The sequence below is a fragment of the Rana temporaria genome (assembly GCF_905171775.1).
Source record: "Rana temporaria chromosome 4 unlocalized genomic scaffold, aRanTem1.1 chr4a, whole genome shotgun sequence".
Taxonomy (NCBI): Eukaryota; Metazoa; Chordata; class Amphibia; order Anura; family Ranidae; genus Rana; species Rana temporaria.
Genome location: NW_024404432.1, coordinates 4,397,667 through 4,418,151, shown reverse-complemented (window position 1 = coordinate 4,418,151; position 20,485 = coordinate 4,397,667). Strand labels below are relative to the sequence as shown.

General features: G+C 45.6%; 1 protein-coding gene across 1 annotated transcript in view; it reads left to right on the top strand.

The window, feature by feature from the left end:
• Positions 1-20,485, top strand: part of LOC120921724 (NACHT, LRR and PYD domains-containing protein 14-like) — a 483,121-nt gene that overhangs the window by 64,657 nt on the left and 397,979 nt on the right. The window contains exon 2 of the mRNA XM_040334262.1: positions 20,337-20,381. Within this exon, the coding sequence (XP_040190196.1) occupies positions 20,337-20,381 (45 nt within the window). The remainder of the gene's footprint in view (positions 1-20,336; positions 20,382-20,485) is intronic.

Here is a 20,485-nt window from a genome sequence, read left to right as displayed (position 1 = left end):
TTTCCGCGTACTCATCTGCTAGCTGAGCCGCCTCGTTTAAGTTAGCGGGCCGGCGATCTCGTACCCAGTCTTGTATGTCTGCGGCCAGGTCTTGGAAGAAATGTTCCATTAGGAACAGCTGCAATACTTCCTCCCCGGTGTTGGCCTTGCACCCTTGGACCCAAAGCGATGCCACCCTTTGTAACTGGTTGGCCCATTCCATGTGGGAGTCCACAGCCATCTTCTTGGACTCCCGGAAGCGCCGGCGGTAGGCTTCTGGCGTTACGGCATATCGGGTTAGCAGCGCCTTTTTAACTTGCTGGTATTGTAAAATATCCTCTGGAGTGAGAGCCCGAAAGGCTTCATTGGCTTTGCCCGACAATTTCCCCGACAAAATAGTGACCCATTGGTCTGGTGGGACCTGGTGTAGTGAGCACTGCCTCTCAAAGTCCGCCAAATATCCATCGATTTCCTCCTCACTTTCTACAAAAGCTTTGAATGCAGTGAACGGTATTTTCTTTCCTGTAGCAGCAGGTGGGGGGGTAGGAACTGCAGGTGTAATGGGCTGTCTCGCTCTTACCAGTTCCAGTTCTTGTCCCCTCTTCGTTTGTATTTCTTCCCTTGCTTCCCGGAACAGCTGGTTGATTAGTTCCACGGACGTTTCTGGATACAAGCATAATCTCCGCTGTACAATCCCAGTAATTACATCTTCTTTGCTGACCGGTGCAAGGGGCTCCGTTCCTTCCATGGATCCATCCATTTCGTCCAGCTCCAGCAGGTCAGCTATCAGCTCCCTCCGTGGTCTGTTGCTGGCGCTCCTACCACGAATCTCCAATAGATCTTTTAGTGTGGATCTTTTCAGCCTGGCGTACTGCGACTCCATTCAGCACTTGCTCTTTGGATAAAAGGACCATCCCACTGCTACCAACCAATGTAACGGCTACCCACTGGTAGTGAGGGGTATCGGCCGTTGGAGACGTCCTTTTCCCTGGCAAGCTGCGATATGCAGGTACCGCCGGTATATCCCATCGAACGCCCTTCCAAGAAACGAGACGTGCTACGTTTGAAGGGTCAAGTAGACTGACTTTATTTGGCATATTTCACCTGCTTATATCTGGTTACAACTGTTACAAGAACAATGACAGTTTCCGCCCTCCCCTTTTCCCAGTAGGGGGCTTCAACACAGACCCCCTGAAACAATGACATCTCCTTGAATTAATCACTTGGCCAGTTTCTAGACTCTTCGGCACCTCACCCCACTTAACATTTCCTGGCCAGGCACATAGAATTCAATTAACCTTTAAAACAATTATCACTCACACATAATCCCCATCAGCATACACCTCACAGGGGGGCTGTTTACCTGCACACAAAAGAGGGTTCATTAGCATTCCAGCAATGAAAGAGACTTGTCCAGTTAACCCTTTGAGCTCAGAATACAATGTGGTACCTTCACTTGTGACAAGCCATGCAGTTCCTTGTAGTCCCCCTGCACGAAGATTATAACTGTCTCGGCAGCATGCCTGTGTCCGTTACACCATCTTCACCTTCAGAAGCTCTGGTGAATACCGGTTAGCGCTTAGATTCCGCACCTCAGGTGACCCCGTGTCATCAGCCAGGGTGACCTGTTCTGCTGCTATAGCTACTGGCCTCTGAGCCTGACTCCAGACCGTGACAATTAGTATGGGAAGCTCACAAGGCCTATATCAGAGGTATTCTGATTGCAATCGGAACAGCTAAAATAAAAGAAAGTAGGAAGAAACGTGATGAGTTACATAAAACAATCCTGGATCTTGAACAGAGACATAAACAAACAGGTAATTGCGTAGCTGGACACTCGGTTATTCTAAAAGGGAGGAACTAAGGGACCTTAATGAACAAGAAAATAGATCAGCCTGTCTTAAAGTTAAGAAAGAGAGGTATCAATGGGGGGACTTGTCAGGTAAATATCTAGCCAAAATGTTAAAAAACTAATCTACAAGAAATTGTATTGAAAGCATACAAACGAGTAAAGGAAATAAGGTGTATATATAACTCCTGAGATTGCGGGAATATCCCAAGAATATTACGGGAGGCTGTACTCGATATCTCAAAACGATCCCCCTGAGAAAGTGAAAAGGAGATCAGAATACAAAAAAAATTCTTAGAGGAAGCAGGCCTAAAAAAAATACCAGTAGATAAACTTAGTTTTCTAGAGGACCCTATAACAATAAGAAATGGAAATTAGGAAAAACCTAAGAGAGTCTCCAATAGGGAAAAGCCCAGGTCCTGATGGGCTAACAACTGCGTATTATAGGAAATTTTGGGATATCTTAGTTCCTAGGATGTGTTCTTATATGAATGGCATCGGCACTAACTGGGATATTCATCGTGAGGCACTAGAGTCTGCCATTTCGATTATCCCTAAAGAAGGTAAAGACCCTTTATTGTGTTCCAGTTACAGACCTATCTCCCTATTAAATGCGGACGTAAAGTTGTTCGCCAAAATCTTAGCTGGTAGAATGAAGAAAATCATGAATAAACTGGTATATAAGGATCAAGTGGGGTTTATCCCAGGTAGGGAAAGTAGGGATAACAGTATTAAGACACTGTTACTGATACAGAGGATAAAAGAAGGTAAGTCCCCAGGTCTACTACTGTCGATAGACGCTGAAAAAGCTTTCGACAGAGTAGACTGGGGATATCTTCAGACTACTTTAGAGTTTTATGGGGTAGGCCCCAAGATGTTTGGGTGGATAAAAGCTCTATATAACCACCCAACTGCCAGGGTTACGGTGAACGGGACGGTATCAGGGCTTTTTGAGATGTTTAACGGGATCCGACAAGGTTGCCCCTTGTCACCCTTATTGTTTATCTTGTCTTTAGAACCTTTACTGTTTACGATTAGAAATAACCATGACATTGAGGGGATACAAACAGATGATGGAGAACATAAAATTGCGGCTTACGCCGATGATATTCTGTTATATATAGTGAACCCAACTACATCTCTCCCTAACCTTTTAAAAACTTTTAAAGTCTACGGAGAAGTTTCTCATTTCAAAATCAATCCCTTAAAATCCAAAATCCTGAATATTAGTGTGAAAGCACAGGACGTAACCAGATTTAAAAAAGACTTCCCATTTATTTGGAGAGATACTGTATTAAAATACCTAGGTGTCAATATAACAACATCTTCTGAGGCAATTTATCAGTATAATTTTATTCCATTATTGAATGATATTAAAATGGATTTAAACAAAATTGCTTCTAGACAGAGGTCCATATTAGGAAGAATAAATAGTTTTAAAATGTTAACTCTGCCAAAGATCCTATATAAATTACAAATGCTGCCGATTGCAATACCAGAAGCATATTTTAAAACGTTAAAAAAGTTATTAATTAGATTCATATGGCGGAAAAAGAAAGCGTGCATAAGCATGTCTGTACTAACCAGAGACAAGGCGCATGGTGGTTTGGGGTTACCAGACATCAAGGCATACTATACGGCTATTCACATGTCACGGGTGGTTGAATGGGTTAGAGAAAATAAAGAAAAACTATGGGTTAAATTGGAAAGTAGTTTAAATAAAACTAGGTTAGGGAAGGAGATTTGGATTCCGGCACAATTTAGACATTTAAAAGAGCACTTATACACGATTACACGGACATCTATGGTAATATGGGCTATGGTTCACAAAAACGAAAAATGGGGATATAATTCTTTACTAATCCCACTATATGATACAAATTATTTTGCACCGGGGAAAGTAAGCTTGTCTGGGAGTTGGATTAAAAAAACTGACGTAAAATTAAGGGATATACTGAAAGATGGCAAAATTTGTACTTATCAGGAACTTGGGGAACACAAAGAAATGTTTGAGCTGAATTGGCTGAGATACCTACAGTTAAAACATTTTGTGGACTCCCTTCCTCGTCCGATCAGGCTAGAGGGAAATTTGCTCCCACTAGAGCGTATGTGCCTAGCCCCGTGCGGACAAGGCGCGATCTCACAGATTTATAAAATACTGTCTGGACCAAAAAATAAAGGGCTACCTCTGTATATTAAAAAATGGGATGAAGAGTTGGCAACAGGGGATATTGAGAAAGATTATGGGAAATTATGTGCACATCACATCAACTAACTGTGGGATGATAGAAATGAATTTTAAATGTATATTACAATGGTATATCACCCCGGATATTGCACATCGATTCCAAGGGGAGACTTCCAGATTCTGCTGGAGGGGTTGTATGGAGCCTGGAACTATGTCACACCTTTGGTGGACATGCCCTAAAATCAATAGATATTGGCATAAAGTTGTATCAGTAATCAAGGAAATTACTGGAATTAAAATAGCAGTCGACCCGTGGTTGTGCTTGTTCCACGGGACAAACATGACTAGTAAACAATATATGAGAACTTTGCTCCCCCATATCCAGAATGCAGCAAAGAGCCTGATCCCTAAACAGTGGAAAGATCCCGAGAGCCCAACAATGAGAAATTGTCTTGGTAAAATAAATGACATTTATTATATTGAACAGCTTAAGTTTATGGGTGAGGAAGGTGAAGGGGGATTTAAAGTGAAATGGCAGGACTGGGTCGATTATAAGTCATCACAGAGTTGTCTAGTTCAGATGGTATAGGTTAGGAAGCGCATTTTAGCAAAGGTTGATAAGTTAAGAGACTAAGGTCCGGAGAGAAAGAGGAGGGTTTGGGTATGGGGGGGGGGGGGGGGTTGGGGTTAGTGGACTTGGGTAGGGGCACTTTGGTTTTATTACTATGTAAACTTCTGCACTTTTTGTACTTTGCCATTCTGTGGCCATATCGGCTTAATATGTCTATAAACATATTATGACATAACAAACAAGGCAAAAAAGTAATTTCCTACCATGATGCTAACCAGGATAGAGACAGCGTATAAACGCAAAATTGATTATGTCTCCGTTTAGGGTTCTCTTTGTCGAAGAAAAAAATAAAAAATAAAGTCTGATCTGGAAAATCTAAATTTTACAATTTCCTGCAAGTAACTCCTCTGGCCTTTTTGATATGTAAAATGCAGCTTCCCTGTCAGCTGTGTTAGGCCATATTAAATTAAAAAGACTGTGTGTATGTACAGTATATATCAGTAATGGCCCGTCAATAGGGGGTGCACGAGCACCGCCCCCAAAGCTTTTCACAAAAAAAATGGCCACTTTAAGAGTGACCAGGCACCGGACACACAGCAGTCTAAGGGAAGCTTTCCCAGCTTGTAATCAGCTAATTGCAACTGGCAAGCTGATTTGCCCATGTTTAGGGAGTGTTCAGGGTGCAAGCGATGCGCCCACAAACACTTCCACTCTACAATGATTTGTCTCTGGCTCCTGTCCTTTTTTTTATTGGCGGGGGCCAGAGGACGACTGGGCGGTGCTTTTCCCAGCTGGCTTACTGTTCTTAAGAGGGGACTCTGAGATTAAGTGACTGTGCGACCGACGCGTGGTCGAAGCCGGCCTGAGCTGAGCCGCGCAGTAATGGTAGGTAAAGCTAACAGCGCCGCGGGCCTCAGGCTTAATTTCCCTATCCTCTCCTCTGAGTGCTAGCTGAGTAAGCTGACTGTCTGACAACCACAAACCACCCCTTCGCTCCGCACACACTTCCCTCAGTCAGTTCCCTGCGCTTCTCTGCTTGATGAGGTTTCCCCACTCAGTGAGTGCAGACTGGGCCCAGACCAGGACGAATGTCCTGGCAGTGGTCGCTGGATGAGAATAGCGATTTGTGAGGCTGAGCTGCTCTATACCCTGATCTGTGATGTTGAGCTGTATACCCTGATCTGTGAGGCTGAGCTATAAACTCTGATCTGTGAGGCTGAGGATGTCCTGGCAGTGGTCACTGGATGAGAATAGCGATGACACCAGGTGTATTATACAATGGGATAGTGATGATCATCATCTTCATGTATACCCTGATCTGTAATGCTAAGTTATATACCCTGATCTGTTAGGCTGAGCTATATACCCTGATCTGTAATGTTGAGCTATATACCCTGTTCTGTGAGGCTGAGCTATATACCCTGGTCTGTAATGCTGAGCTGTATACCCTGATATGTAATGCTGAGCTATATACCCTGATCTATGAGGCTGAGCTATATACCCTGATCTGTGAGGCTGAGCTGTATACCCTGATCTGTGAGGCTGAGCTGTATACCCTGATCTGTGAGGCTGAGCTGTATACCCTGATCTGTGAGGCTGAGCTGTATACCCTGATCTGTGAGGCTGAGCTGTATACCCTGATCTGTGAGGCTGAGCTGTATACCCTGATCTGTGAGGCTGAGCTGTATACCCTGATCTGTGAGGCTGAGCGGTATACCCTGATCTGTGAGACTGAGCTGTATACTGTCAGAGAAATTTGGATGTACGCTATGCGCACACCATTTCTCCTGTGCTAATAAGCACACATTTTGTCTAATGATATAATGCATCTTACCAATCATTCTATTTCCCGTATATCCCCAAGTGTTGGGGATATACGATATCACCACCGCTCATGTTCTCAGCTCCATCAGCATGCCTCTCAGAGACCAGTCTGTCTGGCTCTTTTATTCGTAAAAGACAAAATAAATTACAAACAGGAAGTCCTGGCTCCAACACAGAATGCCTCCTACACAGAATGTGACCTCACAGGATATGACCAAATAAGGATGTGACAACACAGGATGTAACAACACAGGATGTGAATGTCAAAGCAGGAAAAATTTATTTATACAACAACCAATGAATAATGACTAAAGGCTTATGGGCATGTCTGGGCAGAGACAGGGTGCATGGAAGCTAAACAAACATGGACTCCGTCTCTGACCATAACAACCCAAAGCTCCCGTATTACCGATGATAGCAATCCTTATTCTGCGCTGTTCCAGAGAACAACGCATACCCGGATTATACTACCGTTCTTGGGGATTGGAGGTCATCCGCAGGTGTACGCTATGAGTTTCGACTGTGCTGATCAAACACAGCAGAGACAAGAGTGTACATCTGCCTATAACTGATAATGTCCTTGCAGAGCGAACATATCTCCTCAGACGATTGTTCTGTGCATTGCACTGGGGCCCTTCGCCAGTGGACATATCACCTCTCTCCAATCACAGGACGTTTTCCACTACCAGACGGGTCTCAACCAGCGTCAATCTGCCCCAGTCAGCTCTTGTGGAGCCTAATTTATTTTTCCAAGTTCCACAACAATACCCTGACCTGTGATGTTAAACTGTATACCCTGATCTTTGAGACTGTGCTGTATACCCTGATCTGTGAGGCTGACCTATAAACTCTGATCTGTGAGGCTGAGCTATATACCCTGATCTGTGATGCTGGGCTGTATACTCTGTTTTGTGATTCTGGGGCTGTATAATCTGTCCTGTAATGCTGAGCTGTATACTCCTGGCTGACACTATTAGTGGAAGCAAGTGGAATACAGGGGACTGAGTGGATTCTATAAGGGGTGGGGCTTATGAAAAGTGGTATGGATTAAAAAGGAAGGGCAGGGTCTGGTGCCCCCATCCTATAACTTTACCAGCCACCACTGGTGTAGATATATATCTACAGTATGGTGGCCTTAATTTATGGGAGGAGTTTGGATGTATTTAACTGCTTGCCGACCACCTGCAGCAGTTCTACGGCAGCAGGTCGGCTCCCTACGTCGGCTCCTGAAGCGGCCACTAGGGGCACGTGCGCGCGCCCCGACTCCCATGCGCGTGCCCAGCGGTCCTCATTACAGAGCGAGGACCGGGAGCTGTGTGTATAAACGCACAGCTCCCGGTCCTGTCAGGGAGAGAAATGCTGATCTTCTGTTCATACAATGTATGAACAGAAGATCAGTCATTTCTAGAGTTGAGCGGACACCTGGATGTTCGGGTTCGGGTCCGAACCCGAACTTTAACCAGTTCCCGACCCCCGCATGTACATATACGTCCACAATATGGCACGTACAGGCACATGGGCGTACACGTACGTCCTCGCCTATTAGCGGGTGGGGGGTCCGATCGGGACCCCCCCCGCTACATGCGGAGGTCGGGTCCGCTCGGGGAGCGATCCGGGACCACGGCGCGGCTATTTGTTTATAGCCGCTCCGTCGCGATCGCTCCCCGGAGCTGAAGAACGGGGAGAGCCGTATGTAAACACGGCTTCCCCGTCCTTCACTATGGCGGCGCATCGATCGCGTCATTCCCTTTATAGGGAAGACACGATCGATGACGTCATTCCTACAGCCACACCCCCCTACAGTTGTAAACACACACTAGGTGAACCCTAACTCCTACAGCGCCACCTGTGGTTAACTCCCAAACTGCAACTGTCATTTTCACAATAAAGAATGCAATTTAAATGCATTTTTTGCTGTGAAAATGACAATGGTCCCAAAAATGTGTCAAAATTGTCCGAACTGTCCGCCATAATGTCGCAGTCATGAAAAAAATTGCTGATCGCCGCCATTAGTAGTAAAAAAAAAAAAATTTATAAAAATGCAATAAAACTATCCCCTATTTTGTAAACACTATAAATTTTGCGCAAACCAATCGATAAACGCTTATTGCAATTTTTTTTACTAAAAATAGGTAGAAGAATACGTATCGGCCTAAACTGAGGAAAAAAAATGTTTTTAGATATGTTTTTGGGGGATATTTATTACAGCAAAAAGTAAAAAATATTGAATTTTTTTCAAAATTGTCGCTCTATTTTTGTTTATAGCGCAAAAACTAAAAACCGCAGATGTGATCAAATACCACCAAAAGAAAGCTCTATTTGTGGGGGGAAAAAGGACGCCAATTTTGTTTGGGAGCCACGTCGCACGACTGCGCAATTGTCTGTTAAAGCGACGCAGTCCCGAACTGTAAAAACACCTTGGGTCTTTAGGCTGCATATTGGTCCGGGGCTTAACTGGTTAAAAAAAAAGTTCGGGTTCGGGAACCCGAACCCGAACTCCGAACCCCATTGTAGTCGATGGGACACGGACTTTTAGAAAAATGTGCGGAGGTCCCCGCAAATTCAATAACCAGATTCTTCACGTCTGGTATGGATATTCAGGGGAACCCCGCCGTCAATTTAAAACAAAAATGACGTGCGGTTCCCCCTAAATATCCATAATCAGACCCGTTATCCGAGCACGTTGACCTGGCCGGCCGCAGAAAAGAGGGGGGGACAGAGTGCGGCCCCCCTCTCTCCTGAACCGCACCAGGCCACATGCCCTCAACATGGGGAGGATGTCCCCATGTTGATGGGGACAAGGGTCTCATCCCCACAACCCTTGCCCGGTGGTTGTGGGGGTCTGCGGGCGGGGGGCTTATCAGAATCTAGAAGACCCCTGTAACAAAGGGGACCCCCAGATCCTGACCCCCCCCCTGTGTGAAATGGTAATGGGGTACACTGTACCTCTACCATTTCACAAAGGAAGTGAAAAGTATTGTAAAAAAACACACAGACACCAAAGAATAAAGTCCTTTATTAATAAAAACCTCCAGTGGTGAAAAATCCACTCGTTCCCAGCTTCCTGCGTTGTCCTGATCCTGCGATGGCTGCGGGGGATCTCCCGCGATGAGCCGATCCTGCGGCAGCCGGGTGATCTTCGATCCAGCGATGTGAAGATCCATCCGGAGCGCAGCAGCATCCCCGACCTCCTCATCGCCGGACACAGCCCAGCGGAATGACGCGCTGGAGCTGTGACATTACTTATATAGAGGAGGCAGGGCCACCCGTGACGTGACCCCGCACCCTCTGACGTACCCTCTGCTACGTCACTGGGGAAGCCCAGAGTCTTCCCTCTTCTTGGGCTTCCCCAGTGACGTAGCAGAGGGTACGTCAGAGGGGGCGGGGTCACGTGACGGGTGGCCCTGCCTCCTCTATATAATTAATGTCACAGCTCCAGCGCGTCATTCGCTGGGCTGTGTCCAGCGGTGAGAGGAGGTCGGGGATGCTGCGCTCCGGATGGATCTTCTCATCACTGGAGCGGAGATCACCCGTCGCAGGATCTTCTCATCGCGGGAGATCACCCGCAGCCGTCGCAGGATCAGGACAACGCAGGAAGCTGGGAACGAGTGGATTTTTCACCGCTGGAGGTTTTTTTTTTTTTTTTTTAATAAAGGACTTTATTCTTTTGTGTCAGTGTGTTTTTTTTACAATACTTTTCACTTCCTTCGTGAAATGCCACCGGGCAAGGGTTGTGGGGATGAGACCCTTGTCCCCATCAACATGATGACATCCTCCCCATGTTGAGGGAATGTGGCCTGGTGCGGTTCAGGAGAGAGGGGGGGCGCACTCTGTCCCCCCCTCTTTTCTGCGGCCGGCCAGGTCAACGTGCTCGGATAAGGTTCTGGTTATGGATATTTAGGGGGAACCGCACGCCATTTTTGTTTTAAATTGACGGCGGGGTTCCCCTTAATATCCATACCAGACCTAAAGGGTCTGGTTATTGAATTTGCGGGGACCTCCGCGCATTTTTTTTTTCCCGAACTCCGATACCGGACCCAAACTTTTTTCAATTATTCGGGTTCGGGTCCGGGTTCGGGAAAAACCCAAAGTCCGTACCGTACCCGAACTTTACAGCTCGGGTTCGCTCAACCCTAGTCATTTCCCCAAATCAGTCCACCCCCCCTACAGTAAGAACACACCCAGGGAACATACTTAACCCCTTCCCCGCCCCCTAGTGTTAACCCCTTCCCTGCCAGTGGCATTTTTATAGTAATCCAATGCATTTTTATAGCACTGATCGCTATAAAAATGCCAATGGTCCCAAAAATGTGTCAAAAGTGTCCAAAGTGTCCGCCATAATGTCGCAGTACTGAAAAAAAATCGCTGATCGCCGCCATTACTAGTAAAAAAAAATATTAATAAAAATGCCATAAAAATACCCCCTATTTTGCAAACACTATAACTTTTGCGCAAACCAATCAATAAACGCTTATTGCACTTTTTTTTTACGAAAAATATGTAGAAGAATACGTATCGGCATAAACTGAGGAAAATTTTTTTTTTTTATATACATTTTTGGGGGATATTTATTATAGCAATAAGTTAAAAATATAACTTTTTTTCAAAATTGTCGCTCTATTTTTGTTTATAGCGCAAAAACGAAAAACTGCAGAGGTGATCAAATACCACCAAAATAAAGCTCTATTTGTGGGGGAAAAAGGACGCCAATTTTGTTTGGGAGCCACGTCGCACGACCGCGCAATTGTCAGTTAAAGCGACGCAGTGCCGAATCGCAAAAAATGCTCTGGTCTTTGACCATCAATATGGTCCGGGGGGTAAGTGGTTAAGCAGCCTACTCATCTGTGTTCTTTGTCGGTTGTGTGCGATTCGTTGTGTTACTAGGCTGACGCAATGTGAAAAAAAGGCATTAAAAATTTAGAACATGCTCTATTTTTTTCTCGACGTGAAAAATGGTCGTGTGTGGGCTTTAACCACTTAGACCCCAGACCAAAATGCAGGTAAAGGACCAGGCCCCTTTTTGCGATTCGGCACTGCGTCGCTTTAACTGAAAATTGCACGGTCGTGCGACGTGGCTCCCAAACAAAATTGACGTCCTTTTTTTCCCACAAATAGAGCTTTCTTTTAGTGGTATTTGATCACCTCTGCGGTTTGCGCTATAAACAAAAATAGAGCGAACATTTTGAAAAAGATGCAATATTTTTAACTTTTTGCTATAATAAATATCCCCCAAAAATATATAAAAAAAATGTTTTTTTCCTCAGTTTAGGCTGATACGTATTCTTCTACATATTTTTGGTAAAAAAAATCGCAATAAGCGTTTATCGGTTGGTTTGCGCCAAATTTATAGCGTTTACAAAATAGGGGATAGTTTTATTGAATTTTTATTCATTATTTTTTTTTACTACTAATGGCGGCGATCAGCGATTTTTTTCATGACTGCGACATTATGGCGGACACTTCGGACAATTTTGACACATTTTTGGGACTATTGTCATTTTCACAGCAAAAAATGCATTTAAAATGCACTGTTTATTGTGGAAATGACAGTTGCAGTTTAGGAGATAACCACAGGGGGCACTGATGGGGTTATGTTTCACCTAGTGTGTGTTTACAACTGTAGGGGGGTGTGGCTTTAGGAGTGACGTCATCGATTGTGTGTCCCTATAAAGGGGATGACACGATCGATGCAGCTGCCACAGTGAAGCACGGGGAAGCCGTTTTTTCACACGGCTCTCCCTGTTCTTCAGCTCCGATCGCGGGACCCCAGCGGTGATTGGGTCTGCGGGTCCCAGTCCCGGAGCTTCGGATCGGATCGCGGGTGCGCGCCCGCGACCCACGGCTGGGTAGTTGTACAGGACGTACCGGTACGTACATCTGCCCAGCCGTGCCATTCTGCTGACGTATATTTACAGGAGGCGGTCCTTAAGTGGTTAACGACAGGGAAAAAAATGTGCACGCTCAAAAGCAGGTTATGAGAAGGGAAATTTGCATAATCAAGCCCAAAGGGTGTCGCCATTCGAATTGAACTTCCCCTTTATAGTGCCGTTGTACGTCACCGCGCTTTGCTCAAGCATTTTTTTCCACGACCGTGTGTATGCAAGGCAGGCTTGAAAAGAATCACGTCGAGAAAAACTTTTTTTTCCATGACATTAAAAATGGTCGTGTGTACGCGGCATTACGGTCCTCCTTTCGTGGCTCAACTGTCGCAGGTAGGATTCATTTATAATTTCTTAATTTCACGTGTAGTCGTTGTTTTGTTCCACGTTTCATTAAGGCCCCGCAGCAGAACTTACGAATCGTATATTAAGTCTCCAAGTGCAGTCTCATTTTAGCAAGACAGGAAAAAGATAGCTGATTAAACACTAGGAATAGTGTGAAACGCGTCATCTGTCCAGTTTGCTGTTTTGCTGTGGCTTGTAGTGCTGTTCCAATTTTAATAAAGGCAACGTTTTCAGAGTGCGGCTGTCCAGAAATACACTTTCCTGACACAGCATGACAGCATATACGTATGGGAAGGCTCCGCCTCCCTGCCCAATCAGGACCGGTTATACTATAAAAGTAGGTCTCCTCCCTTACCACAGTATTCTCTGTTTTTTCCTCACTGCTACAGGAGGTTATGCTACTGCTAGAAAGCAGGACATTTTTTGTTTTTCCCTCTCCTTGCTGGACACTTCCGGCCAAGCCGCACAGGTTCAAGCCTCTCCTGTGACGAAGCTCCCCGCTGTACAGGCAGACCTGAACGCCTATATGGGGGAGGCATCACCCCAGCAGGATCCAGGAAGATGGGGGTGAAGGCATCTGGTCTCTAGGGATTGCTCATTTATCATGACACCATGGATGGACATTCATTGGACTTGGTGTGGACAGGAAGCATGCAGGTGGTAAGTAGTGGTGTTGTGACCTGCGATTGAGCAGGATGAAAGCAGAGCTCTGGTCAGTGATAAGCTCTCTATGCTGGCGGGTCCTAGATTGAAAATGGAATAGCCAATGATGCAGTTCAGTCACTGCGGATACAAGACTGTATGCTGTATCTCCAGAAATCATTGTGGCCAGTGAACCCTTATGGCCCCTCCCACAAGTAAACACATGCCGCTTTAAGTCAGAGTGGTGACTGTTCAAGTCGGATATGGCGATATCTGGAAGGAAGATTAATTCCTTTTGTTAATCACCAATGACCAGAGGATAGCCAAAAGACTGACAAGTTAAATGTGGGAGAACTATAGCGGAGAATAAAGAATCAATAATCATCTTTTTTTGCCTAAACCCAAGCCGCCCAATAGGGTCAGCTGACAGTTGGATGTAAATTTGAGCTTAGGATCCATGATTCCTGTGCATTAAGTAAGCCAATGGAATTGTTTTTCATTCCTCTACCAATTCATTGCATTCCCTCCATGATGCATCGGAGTTAGATCCCACTGTGGTCTAACTGGGGACCGTGGACATCAAGAATACACAGGCATTGATTCAAGACGCATAGAAATCACAGTAAAATCGCACAATTTTATGTCGTAATACTGGAAACCTAGTCCAACCCAGGTGTGTGATTATAGGGCGGTATTTACTTTTGTATACCCTGTATGTGGTGGTCGTTCACAAGGGTGTGTGTGTGTATAAGGTATACACACTTCGAAATACCCATGTTTCAGCAAGTAGCTTCACTTGGCAATCAGAGTGCACTACGAGTTAAACTTGCAGACAGTGACCTTTCCACAATCTCCTGGGATATTGTGTCCCGTAAGGGCCGACTTGCAGATACAAGGACTTCTGGTGAGTCTTGTTTGGACAACAGAATGTTGCAATGGCTTCCAGGTTCTGGGAAAAGTCCCAGTACAGACTTAATCAAGTCGGGAGGAGCCATCATCGAGAGACCAACTAATCTCATCACAATAATCACCTACTGGGAGGTAATTCTGACACTCTGGAAAAAGTTAATGAATAAAAAAATAAAGTTACATTCAGAGAGAGCAACAGTATAAGTATCTCATTTGAACAAATGGCTCTTTCCCATTGGTTGCATCCCACGGTCGCAAGAGCGATAAAGTAGCCTGTTATAACCCATGTGGTCCGAGGGGGCCCAAGCAAGGTTGACAGCTGTATTAACTGGTTTTGTAGTAAAGAAAGACTTACTTCCCGTGCTAGAAACGATGACTCCACAGAGGAGAAAAGTCCCCTCTTGGGGAGGTAGCTAAGCTAATCTTTCAGCATACCAATCATCACAAGTTGTTACTCGTTGGGTATTCATGCCAATGAAGGACAAGGTGTCCAAAAGCCAGAGTTACAGCGGTCGCAGACTGAAGTCTTTCCGAAACACAACAAAGGGAGCCTCAACTATGCTGAAAGGACTCAGCAAAATTGGGAAGGCCTATCTTCGCTGGCAAGAAGGAATGCAAAACTAGTCAACTTCTGTCAGAGGTATCTCCCAGCATGTTAGGTTAGGGTTTTCTAGAACTTACGGCCAGATGGCGTAAGATACAAAAGCCGTTGGATGACAAGGGACAGTCTCAAACAAAAGACGGTCAAGGGATCGGCAACGAGTAAGGCTATCAAGATATTGGTCTGACAGTAACCTGGGTGGCTTCCCAGAGATGGAAGCAGATAAACTAAGGACAGACAACTGGGTCGGCAGATTAGCCAATACGTAAATATTCAACAAACCTAAGTCTCCAGGATCCTTATCTAGATTCGCAGCCGTTCAGTGGTGATAACGATAATTGCCCTGTGGCTTGCAGGCAATGATGCCCAGGGGTACAGTCTCAGATCCGAGAACTTCCTATTCTCCTTCCTGAGATTCAACACCTCATACAGCGTGCCAACGATATCTTCCAAATTCATACAAGTTATCTCTAGATACAGGAGACCAAGAAGTGGAGGTCTCGCTGTTAGTGTTTTAAATGCAATGGAGGTCAGAGAGCCTACTCCAGACTTCAAGTACATTAGCTATGAGAAGAACCTACAGAATTTAAAGGATGGAATTCTCTGTTCCTTACTGTAAGGAATTAATTGTATACAAGCAAGCCTAGAGACGGCATTAAAGGATACTTGAAACTCAGTTGTGTCTTCACTCTCTGGGATCCAGTAACGGTTGCATATGTCAGCAACCAAGTCCGAAAGACCTAGGCAGGTTTTTCTTTCCACCATGGGGTCTTCCAAATAGTGTGAGACACATTATCTCACTCTCCATTTAGAGGGACAAGACATCCTAAATATGGCCAGTAGCATGGAATAAGAATTCCTTTTGGCAAATACAGTATGTAGAGTAGATCTAGAAGAATCTCAAACATCCAAGTGTCAAACCATGAACTACCTTGTTGCTAAAATGATCAGGCAAAATGGCTCTAGTCTCTACCTCAACACTATACAAAGGTTGGTATCTTGGCAACCTCAGTTAGAACATCATCATCTTTTTGGCAGATCCAAACTAAAGTGTTTGAAGTTCCACAAACATTGAAAAGAGGTTCAAGGTTGAAGAGAGACATAAAATTATCCTTCTTCTAGGAGAAAAACGATAGACTCATCAGGCCTAACGGCATCGGAAAAGGACAATCTCGCTGTCCAATGAAGACAATCGCAGTTGTGCGGATAAAGTTAGTCAAAGCCTAGATGGATAGGACAAATTCATCAGACTAGGGCAGAGACAGCTCTTCCAAACTGGTTGCGCATCCATTGACGGAACTCCAAAATAGTTCCTCCAGAGTTAATATGTAAACTATGACTTGTTCTACATTCAACATGTTGGGGGTCCATTCTTGTGGACCCAGCAGTCGTAACTACAATAAATCTCAGTCGTTGGAGGGGATAGATCTAATCCTCTTAAACACTTGAGCAGTACCCACCCTTGTTGTCTGGTGATCTGGTACATCCCATACGTATATGCTTTCATGCTGTGTCAGGAAAAGGGAAAATTTTATACTTACCCAACGGTAATTTTCCTTTCCTGATGCAAGCATGACAGCATATAGGTCCCCTCCCCCCCAAAAAATAAAAAAATAAAGTGAAACAAATATAAGGGCTTTGAGCATTTAAGAAAGGCCTTCCGCAGTGATACTAAAGTATGAGAATACTGTGGTAAGGGAGGAGAACCACTTTTATAGTATAACCGGTCCTGATTGGGCAGGGAGGCGGAGCCTTCCCATACGTATATGCTGTCATGCTTGCATCAGGAAAGAAAAAATACCGTTAGGTAAGTATAACATTTTCCCTTTTCTTATTCCTGTCTTGCTGAATGCATCGCCAGCACCTGTGGTCTCTGTGAGGTGGATTGTAATCAGGGCTTCTTACCTGGAGCGGCTACTTCTTTCTCCCGCAGTCTCATTTTAGCCTTGTTAAGCACAAACCCTGAGCCGATTCATTTTGGTTTCATTCGTACAATCTTTTCATTTTCGTTGTCACATGCTACATAGTTTTGGACTAATCCAGCTGCATTAGTGCATCAATGATTCGTATTATGTGTTTATTTCATTTTTTTTCTGATTATTTCATTTCAAACACTCTACAGTCCGGTTTGTATCCAGTTATAATTGCGGCGCACCGATTTGTATCACTGTCATATCTATCATTCATTTCATTTCATATACCCTACACTCCGATTCGAGTCCAGTCACTCCAGAGGCACACCAATTTGTGTCGGCTTAATTTCGGTCATTTCATTTTATTCCATACTCTACAGTCTGGTTCGTTGTCAGTTGCAATTGCGGCACACTGATTTGTATCACTGTCATGTCAATCATTTCATTAATTTCATGCTCCCTCCCAGCTCCCGAGCTCCTCCACCGAGGCGTGCACCCCTCCCCTCCAGATGGGGATGGGCCTCCTGCTGCAGTCTAACACTTCATTCTTTACTTCACCCAGCCTACAACTCCCCCTCCAGTGGGCTGGACCTGAGCCTTTTTAAGAGGCCTGCACCCTGCCAATTACAACTGGGGATTGGTCAGGGCTCCTCACATGATCTCCCTGTCACTCCAACTACCAGCCCTGCCCCTCTTCCAGAATATTCTCCCTGGAAGCTGGGGAGGCACCCAAGAACTGAAGGACAGGTGGTCCCACCCATTGCTACACTAACCTCTCCCTGCCCCCCAGACCAAAACAAGCAGGCCTAGCATACAGCATAGGCCTGCCTAAATTTACCTGCCTGGCAGCTATCACAAAAACCTCACCTCGAAAACCTACCTATTGTAGAGGGCGCTACATCTGTAATTGAAAACTGGTTACATCTCTCTTTAAAATCCACATAAAAGCTTTGTAGCAGTTAAAAACTGTGTGAATGACATTATGGTTAATGAAAAACTTACTGCCGTTTAATTGGACACCCATGTTAAATTTCTCCGGGTATGGCAACTCTGGGTGGCCCACAACCACCCTTCCCGTTTTGACCGAATGTTACTTTCCCTTTGATGAGCCTCTGTTCCCCGCACCCCGTGGACCCCTTTTCCCCTCTTCTCCTATCCTGCTCTTCCTTATTTATTTTCTTCTTCATTTCCTTTTTTTCCCATTCTCTTTAGCATTATAGGCCCACGCTATTCTTCTAGCTGGTTCTCTTTCTCCTCACCCTCTCTCTCTTCTCTCTCTCTGTTGCTCGGGCCCACAGACTCGGTCCTGTTGGTCTTGGACACATGATGTGCCGCTGTTTATTTTGTAAATTAGCGAATGTTATTCTCCGTTATGTGCCTTTTAAGTTTGTTTTCCTTTATGTAATGTTGCATGTTCTATAGCCATTCCGCTTTTAAGTTCTACATATACTCCGGTGTGATAGCTGGTATGTCATCTAGGCCAGCATAATGTTACTTTAGCAGGACATATGAGGTATGGACATCCTTGTGCTGGTCTTCTATGCCCGCCCTTGGATTTCTATGGGCTGGCTCAATCTCAGGATTACGGACTAACTTTCCTGTAGCCACTGGGCCCATCAAACGCAGCCACTGGGCCCATCAAAAGCAGCCACTGGGCCCATCAAACGCAGCCACTGGGCCCATCAAACGCAGCCACTGTGCCCATCAAGCGCAGCCACTGTGCCATCAAACACAGCCACTGTCACTGTGCCCATCAAATGCAGCCACTGTCACTGTGCCCATCAAGCGCAGCCACTGTGCCATTAAACACAGCCACTGTCACTGTGCCCATCAAATGCAGCCACTGTCACTGTGCCCATCAAGTGCAGCCACTGTCACTGTGCCCATCAAGCGCAGCCACTGTGCCCATCAAGCGCAGTCACTGTGCCATCAAACGCAGCCACTGTGCCCATCAAACGCAGCCACTGTGCCCATCAAACGCAGCCACTGTGCCCATCAAGCGCAGCCACTGTGCCTATCAAACGCAGCCACTGTGCCTATCAAACGCAGCCACTGTGCCCATCAAACGCAGCCACTGTGCCCATCAAACGCAGCCACTGTGCCCATCAAGCACAGACACTGTGCCATCAAATACAGCCACTGTCACTGTGCCCATCAAATGCAGCCACTGTCACTGTGCCCATCAAGCGCAGCCACTGTCACTGTGCCCATCAAGTGCAATCACTGTGCCCATCAAACACAGCCACTGTGCCATCAAACGCAGCCACTGTGCCCCATCAAATGCTGCCAGTGTGCCCATGTCAGGGACTCTGTACTGTGACATGCTATGTATACAGTGGGGGAGGGGTCTCTTAGCATGCAGTCAGCATTCTCACATGTCTCAGTGTAGCACACACACAGGCACACATGTTCAACCACCCCCCTCCGGACTTGTTTACGGTCCCCTCACAGCCAGGTATGAGTCTTCCAGCACAGCCACACATTTCAAGCAGGGAGGTTAGGAAGAGGGGGGGGAAGTGGAGAGAGTGAAAGTACAAAGCTGCCCACACATTGCTGGCTTCATTGTCTCACCTCTATAACACACAGTGCACTTGTTCTCGATCCCTTACTCTCACTGTCTTATCTGTCCTCTATGTAGACGGGCAGAGGCTGGTTTGGGTCGGTACAGTTTGGAAACGGTTAGAATGTTCCGGTCTATTCTGGTGAGCATTTCCACTGCAAGTTGGAACATCGGGGGCCATACAGGGTTTAGAAAAAATGCCTAGCGTGTCCCCCAATCAGTGGAATGTATTGTAGCTCTGCCCTAACTGAACCGTTGCATTTTCTATGGCCCCATCTGAAGCAGGACCCAGAATGGTGCAATACGGTTTGGTTTTATGGCACACTTTCATAATGGAAACACCCAAAATAGCGTACCGTACCGAACCGATCTGCTCAGTAGAAACGAGACATTACTGTGATCCGTGACCTCCGCTGCTGCTGGCTGCTCCAGGGGAATTCAGTCCCATGTTGTGAAGGGTCAGTGATCCCCAGGGTGGGATAAGCTCCAGTTCTGCAAGATACCGGCAACGGGCCCCTTACTGTCCACAATCCATAGCACACTAGCGCAGTGAGCTGGGAAACCGGAAGAGGTGAATCAAAAAGCACTGCCCACCATCCTCCGGTCCCTGCCAATAGGAATAATGCACTAGAGGACGGAGACAAATCACTGTAGAGTGGGGAGTGTTTAGGGCGCATCGAGTGCACACGCCCTGCACACGGGCAAATCATCTTCCCAGCCTGCAATCAGATGATTGCAGGCTGGGAGGCTTCTCATAGACCATGTCCGGCGTCTGGTCACTCTTGAAGTTAACTTTTTTTTTTTAACAGCTTGGGGGGTCGGCGTCGAGCGCCCATATGGACGGGCTGCCACTGCTTGGTATGCTCTGGGAGCTCCAATCCACATAAGTCCAGGATTTTCTATTTCCAGGCTCAGGGGTTTAATTTTTGTATGTGAACCCATCACAATACATACACATACATATATATTATTTTACATATATCAACCAACATATACCAACAGTACACAACTATACTATTGTCTGAAATATATGAGTCAGATGACTAAACAATAACCCTCTCTTCTCTCTCTTTCAGGAAGCCCGAAAAGGATGAAAATGTGTAATGAAGGTACTGGAGAAGGTGATGATAACATATTGTTTACTAATACAGATGTATTCTCAATCTTAAAAAAATATAAATCTGATACACAAACAGTGGCATATCATCCATGGGTGCAGGGATGG